This window comes from Muntiacus reevesi, chromosome 18, assembly GCF_963930625.1.
Source record: "Muntiacus reevesi chromosome 18, mMunRee1.1, whole genome shotgun sequence".
Lineage (NCBI taxonomy): Eukaryota > Metazoa > Chordata > Mammalia > Artiodactyla > Cervidae > Muntiacus > Muntiacus reevesi.
The window spans coordinates 35,380,716-35,387,793 of NC_089266.1; the positions used below are offsets into that span (position 1 = coordinate 35,380,716).

General features: G+C 43.6%; 1 protein-coding gene across 1 annotated transcript; it reads right to left on the minus strand.

Moving 5' to 3' along the window:
- Positions 1-73: 73 nt before the first annotated feature.
- Positions 74-781, minus strand: C18H17orf114 (chromosome 18 C17orf114 homolog). The gene is made up of 2 exons (XM_065910538.1): positions 709-781; positions 74-246 (listed from the first exon to the last, which is right to left on the minus strand). The coding sequence occupies exons 1-2, from the start codon at positions 779-781 to the stop codon at positions 74-76; spliced, it is 246 nt and encodes an 81-aa protein (XP_065766610.1).
- Between the last annotated feature and the right edge of the window lie 6,297 nt (positions 782-7,078).

Below are 7,078 nucleotides of genomic sequence, written 5' to 3' on the forward strand. Positions count from 1 at the left end.
GCCTTGGGCTCAGATGAGAAGGTGGGGAAGGAAGGTTGCCAAGGCCTGGAGGTGTAGCCCCCGGTTGCCCGCATCAGATGGTGGAGTCGTTGGCTGATGCTACATCATGCAGCTGGTGGCGGAAGGAGAGCCGGGCCTTCCTGCTGAAGTAAGCACCAGACCCTAGGGATGGTATCCCTCCCTCGGCGGCAATGGGGGCTACAGCCGGGCTGCTGTCTGGATCTGGAGGGGCAGCTGGATCCAGGCCTAAAAGGGACATTGGAGGGGGAAGATGGGCACAGGGGATCAGGAGGAGGAACCTTTCTTTTAAGAGGCCAGGGAAGATGGCTGGGGACTTGGCGGGGTGAGTGTCACCAGCATCAGATGGCGAAAGGGAGAGGGGAAGCTGGTGGCAGGGTGGGCTTCCTTGGCCCTCGAGCTGTGCACTGGCACAAGTAGCCACGCTCAGAAGGGCGCCTGCGCTTGGTGTCATGCTCTGCTCTCGCTGTCTTGAAATTCTTAATAATTTTTTTAATAAGGGGGGTCCCACTTTTCTACTTCATACTGGGGCCTGCAAAATGTTTAGCCAGTCCTGTGGCGAAGCGATAGACCCACCTCCCACCCAGGAAGAGGGATCATCCTTTCCCTCCCCTGGTCTGAGCATTTGCCTCTCTCCAGCACAGTCTGTCTGTCTGACTGCGCCCGCCTTTTCCTCTGTTGCCCCCATACCTGCTCCTCCATCAGTCCTTCGCTGTCTCCGGCACCCACACCATGGGAAACACCATGCCCCCTTCAGACCCATCGCAACAACAGAGAAGATGGAGATGCTGAGAATGGCCAGGAGGGCCCCAGGAGGGGTGTGGTTTCCAAGCCCCTCCACTGTAGGCAAAACTACCACTTAGCCTCAGACCGCCTGGTGATTATCGGCGCCAGGAGATGCAAGGGGGAGAACAGGGAGAAGGGAAGGGGTGGGGGATCCCCACTCAAACACCTCTCCTTTTGTGCCCCCTTAATTTGGGGGTTGTCTCTGATCTCCATGGAGAAGCAGAAGACAGAGGGGAGGTAGGGTAGAGACAGACACATACGTGCCAGGACAGACAGGCACAGTGAAAATTCATTACAGTAATGCCAGACAACTTTGTGCCAGGCTGGACCCTGCTGGGGATTCATTTGTATTTCACAATGAGATTCATTTCTATTTAGAATGCCCAAGATGTAAAATTTGAAAGAATATTTTTTCAGAAAAAGAAAGTTTATCAGTCAGGGAAATGTTTACATTCTCATTAAACAGTCCAGTAGCTCTTGTCCCCTCCTATGAAAATAGTCCCAATTGATTAATTATCCCATGCCAGGTAGATTCTAGGGACTTTTTACACATTATCTCATCTGATTGTGTCAATGATCTTTTAAAATCAGTGTCATTCCTATGCGATCGCACAGATGAGGAATCCAAGGAACTGAAAGATTAGATCACTCGTCCAAGGTCACACAGGCAGTCATCAGAAGACCAGGAACTTTCCCTCATCCTCTTCAGTCTGACACCAGAATCTACTCTTTACCACCTCACATGAGCTTCCCGAGCTTGTTCCTGGCAGGCCCTTGATGCCCCCAGCAGGTGTAGGGCAGCCAGAGCCCAAGCTGGGAGCCGGGGTCCCAAGTGTGCTAACCAAAGACTCTAAATGCCCTCCAAGCAACTATACTCCAATAAAAATTAGTTTAAAAAAATAAATAAAGGCTTCCCTGGTGGTTCAGCAGCTAAGACTGTGTTCCCAATGCAGGGGGCTTGGATTCGACCCCTGGTCACAGGAACTCGATCCGGCATGCTGCAACTAAGATCCAGTGCAGCCAAATAAAATATAAGTAAATAAATAAATAAATAGGGACTTTCCTGGTGGTCCACTGGCTAAGACTTCACACTCCCAATGCAGGGGGCCCAGGTTCAATCCCTGGTCAGGGAACTAGATCCCACATACTGCAACTAAGATTTGACATGCAGCAACTTAAAAAAGAATAAAGAAAAAGATCCTGGAAGCCTCAACAAGATCTGAGATCTATGCTGCAACTATGACCTGGCACGGGGACTTCCCTGGTGATCCAGTGGTTAAGAATTCACCTGCCAATGAAGGGAACATGGGTTTGATTGCTGGTCTGGCAAGATTCTACATGCCTCGGAGCAACAAAGCCCCATTCTGCAACTACTGAAGCCCTCAAGCCCATTCTCCACAAGAGAAGCCACTGCAGTGAGAAGCCTGAGCACCGCAATCAGAGAATAGTTCCCACTTGCCACAAACAGAGAAAGCCCTCTAGCAGCAACAAAGACCCAGCACAGCCAAAGATTAAAAAAAAAAAAAAAAAGACCTGGTGCAGCCAAATATTTAAATAAATAAATAAAATGCCCTCTGAGAGCTACATTTCATTCCCTTAGGGTGTAGGGAAGGTCATGATGTGGGAAAGGTCAGAAAGCACTGCTGACTCCATTGCCTGACTGAAATCTACACTTGATTTTCTATTTTATATTGGAACATCTGTTTTTTATTTTTTATTTTAATTAATTAATTTCTTTTACAACATTGTATTGGTTTTGCCATGCATTGGCTTGAATCCGCCATGGGTGTACATGTGTCCCCATCCTGAACCCCCCTCCCACCTCCCTCCCCATCCCATCCCTCTGGGTCATCCCAGTGCACCAGCCCCGAGCACCCTGTATCATGCATCGAACCTGGACTGGCGATTTGTTTCACATATGACAATTTACATGTTTCAATGCCATTCTCCCATATCATCCCACCCTTGCCCTCTCCCACAGAGTATAAAAGACTGTTCAATACATCTGTGTCTCTCTTGCTGTCTCACATACAGGGTTATTGTTACCATATTTCCAAATTCCATATATATGTGTTAGTGTACTGTACTGGTGTTTTTCTTTCCGACTTACTTTACTCTGTATAATAGGCTCCAGTTTCATCCACTTCATTAGAACTGATTCAAATGTATTCTTTTTAATGACTGAGTAATATTCCATTGTGTATATGTACCACAGCTTCCTTATCCATTCATCTGCTGATGGGCATCTAGGTTGCTTCCATGTCCTGGCTATTATAAACAGTGCTTCGATGAACACTGGGGTGCACGTGTCTCCTTCAATTCTGATTTCCTCAGTGTGTATGCCCAGCAGCGGGACTGCTGGGTCATATGGGAGTTCTATTTCCAGTTTTTTAAGGAATCTCCACACTGTTCTCCATAGTGGCTGCACTAGTTTGCATTCCCACCAACAGTGTAATAGGGTTCCCTTTTCTCCACACCCTCTCCAGCGTTTAAAGCTTGTAGACTTTTGGATAGCAGCCATTCTGACTGGCGTGTAATGGTACCTCATCGTGGTTTTGATTTGCATTTCTCTGACAATGAGTGATGTTGAGCATCTTTTCATGTGTTTGTTAGCCATCTGTATGTCTTCTTTGGAGAAACGTCCGTTTAGTTCTTTGGCCCACTTTTTGATTGGGTCTTTTATTTTTCTGGAATTGAGCTGCAGGAGTTGCTTGTATATTTTTGAGATTAGTTCTTTGTCCATTGCTTCATTTGCTATTACTTTCTCCCATTTTGAAGGCTGTCTTTTCACCTTGCTTATAGTTTCCTTTGTTGCGCAGAAGCTTGTAATTTTAGTTAGGTCCCATTTGTTTATTTTTGCTTTTATTTCCAATATTCTGGGAGGTGGGTCATAGAGGATCCTGCTGTGGTTTATGGAACATCTTTTTTTTAATTAACTTTATTGAAGTAAAAATTTACAATTTAATGCACATATCTTAGTGCGTGGTTTCATGAGTTTTGATAAGTGCGTTGTTGCGCAGTTGCTAAGTCAGGTCTGACTCTGTGACCCATGACCTGCAGCATGCCAGGCTTCCCTGTCCTCCACTATCTCCCAGAGTTTGCTCAAACTCATGTCCATTGAGTTGGTGATGCAATCCAACTGACTCATCCTCTGTCACCCCCTTCTCCTCCTGCTCTCAATCTTTTCCAGCATCAGGGTCTTTTCCAATGACAAGTGCGTACACCCGTGTAATCCCCACCCCAATCAAGATAGGGGACATTTCCCTCCCCCAGTTCCCTCTGTGCCCTTTACTGTCCCTCTTTTCCCCACTCCCTGCCACAGGCAACTGCAGATCTGATTTCTGTCACTATAGATCGGCTTTGCTGTTCCAGAACTCAATATTAGTGGAATCACACAGTACTCCTCTATTGTGTCTGACTTCTTTCAGCATAGTGTTTTTGAAAGTCACCCATGTTGTATGTATTAACAGTTGTGTGTATTAACAGTTGTATGTATTAAGAGTTTGTGTTTCTTATAATAACTTTATTGAGAATAATTCATATGCCATAAAATTCACCCTTTAGTCTACAACTCAATGGTTTTGTTTGTTTTTTTATTCACAGAGGTGAGCAACCGTCACAGCTAATGTAACCTTGTCATCACCCTCAAAAGAAACTCTGTGCCCATTAGCAGTCACCCCCCTGTCCCTCTCCCCAGCTACCGGTCCAGCTATGGTCTTTTGAATTTACTTATTCTGGACATTTCATAGAAATGGACTCATAGAATATGTGGTCCCTTGTGTCTGGCTCCTTTCACTTAGCATAACATGTCAAGGTTCATCCATGTTGTAGCAGGCTATCAGTACATCATGACTTTCAGGGCTGAAGAATATTTCATGGTAGGGATATACCATATATATATATTTTTTTTTTTTACCATATTTTGTTTATCCATCGATGACTTAATGGACATTTGGTTTGTGTCTACTTTTTGGTGACTTGAATAACATTTCTATGGACATTCCTGAGCAAGCTTCTGTGAAGAAATGTTTTAATTCTTTTTGGAATATATCTAGGAGTGGAATTGCTCGCCCGTACACTAGTGGTAAAGAACCAAGGCAGGAAACCTAAGAGACATGTGTTCAGTCCCTTGGTTGGGAAGATCCCCAGGAGAAGGAAATGGCAACCCACTCCAGTATTCTTGCTTGGAGAATCCCGTAGACAAAGGAGCCTGGCAGGCTGCAGTCCATGGGGTCGCAAAGAGCCGGACACGACTGAAGTGGCTTAGCACAAGCACAACGCAAGCACTGTAACTCTACGCTTAACATTTTGAAATTGTTTTCCAAGGTGGTTGCACCATTTTACACTTTATTCATTTTTATTGCTGAGAAAATAGTCTATAGGCCACAAATTAATCAAAATAAAAAATCTCTGCTTTTCAAAAGGCATCATTTATTTATTTGTTTCAGCTATGCTTCGAGGCTAGGCCCTGCAGTCAGAGCCAAGTCCTAACCACTGGACAGCCAGGGAATTCCCAAAAGGCACCATTATTTTAAAAAGAGAAGCTATCTTCTGGGTGAAAATATTTGTAGTATATTTATCTGATGAAGGATTTGTATCCAAAATATTGGGTTGGTCAAAAAGTTCATTTTCATTTTTCCATAACACCTTATGAAAAACCCCGAAGAACTTGAATATTCCAAACTTTTTGACCAATTTAATATATAAAGAACTCTTACAATTTAATAAGTCAAATAACTTGGTTTTCTAAACAGTCAATGAAAGAATCAAACACTTAATAAAAGATACATAAAAATGGTCAATAAGCACTTGAAGTATGGTCAGCATCATTAGTCATTAGAGAAATGCAAATAAAACTACGATGATGTATTATTTTACATTTACTAGCATGACTAATGCTAAAAAGATTGACAATATCAAATCTTGGCCGTGCTACAGATCAACTGGAATTATCATACACAGATTTTGAAAATGTAAAACAGAACCACCATTTCGGAAAACAGTTTGGCAGATCCCTCCTCTCATTTTAAAATACCACCCCCCATTTAAAAATATTTCACTTATTTAAAAAGTGCTTTTTAATGATCATTTTAAAATAGCCTTTGTCACTTTCTTTATCATGTCTCCATATAAATGTGTGCAATTAGAGATCAAATAAGTTTGGCAAGTTTCTAGCTATTTACAGAAGCGAAACAAAAAGGTATTTCTACACAAAGACTTACCCAGGAACCTTTCAATTCAGTTCAGTTGCTCAGTTGTGTCCAACTCTTTGCGACCCCATGAACCACAGCACGCCAGGCCTTCCTGTCCATCACCAACTCCTGGAGATTACTTAAACTCCTGCCCATTGAGTCAGTGATGTCATCCAACCATCTCATCCTCTGTCGTCCCTTTCTCCCCTGCCCTCAGTCTTTCCCAGGATCAGGGTCTTTTCAAATGAGTCAGTTCTTTGCGTCAGTTGGCCAAAGTACTGGAGTTTCAGCTTCAACATCAGTCTTTCCAATGAACCCCCAGGACTGATCTCCTTTAGTATGGACTGGTTGGATCTCTTTGCGCTCCAAGGGACTCTCAAGAGTCTTCTCCAACACCACAGTTCAAAAACATCAATTCTTCTGTGCTCAACTTTCTTTATAGTCCAACTCTCACATCCATACATGACCACTGGAAAAATCATAGCCTTGACTAGACGGACCTTTGTTGACAAAGTAATGTCTCTGCTTTTCAATGTGCTGTCTAGGTTGGTCATAACTTTCCTTCCAAGCAGTAAGCGTCTTTTAATTTCATGGCTGCGATCACCATCTGCAGTGATTTTGGAGCCCAGAAAAATAAAGTCAGCCACTGTTTCCATTGCTTCCCCATCTATTTACCATGAAGTGATGGGACTGGATGCCATGATCTTAGTTTTCTGAATATTGAGCTTTAAGCCAATTTTTTCACTCTCCTTTTTCACTTTCATCAAAAGGCTCTTTAGTTCTTCTTCACTTTCTGCCACAAGGGTGGTGTCATCTGCATATCTGAGATTATTGATATTTCTCCTGGCAATCTTGATTCCAGCTTGTGCTTCTTCCAGCCCAGCGTTTCTCATGATGTACTCTGCATATAAGTTAAATAAGCAAGGTGACAATATACAGCCTTGATGTACTCCTTTTCCTATTTGGAACCAGTCTGTTGTTCCATGTCCAGTTTTAACAGTTGCTTCCTGACCTGCATATAGGTTTCTCAAGAGGCAGGTCAGGTGGTCTGGTATTCCCATCTCTTTCAGAATTTTCCACAG

Bases quoted from the DNA above. Each gene is read 5' to 3' on its own strand.
- C18H17orf114 (XM_065910538.1), bottom strand. From the start codon at position 781: ATGGGTCTGAAGGGGGCATGGTGTTTCCCATGGTGTGGGTGCCGGAGA. The intron at 247-708 runs GTATGGGGGCAA...TGTCCCTTTTAG, and splicing joins AAGGACTGATGGAGGAGCAG to GCCTGGATCCAGCTGCCCCT.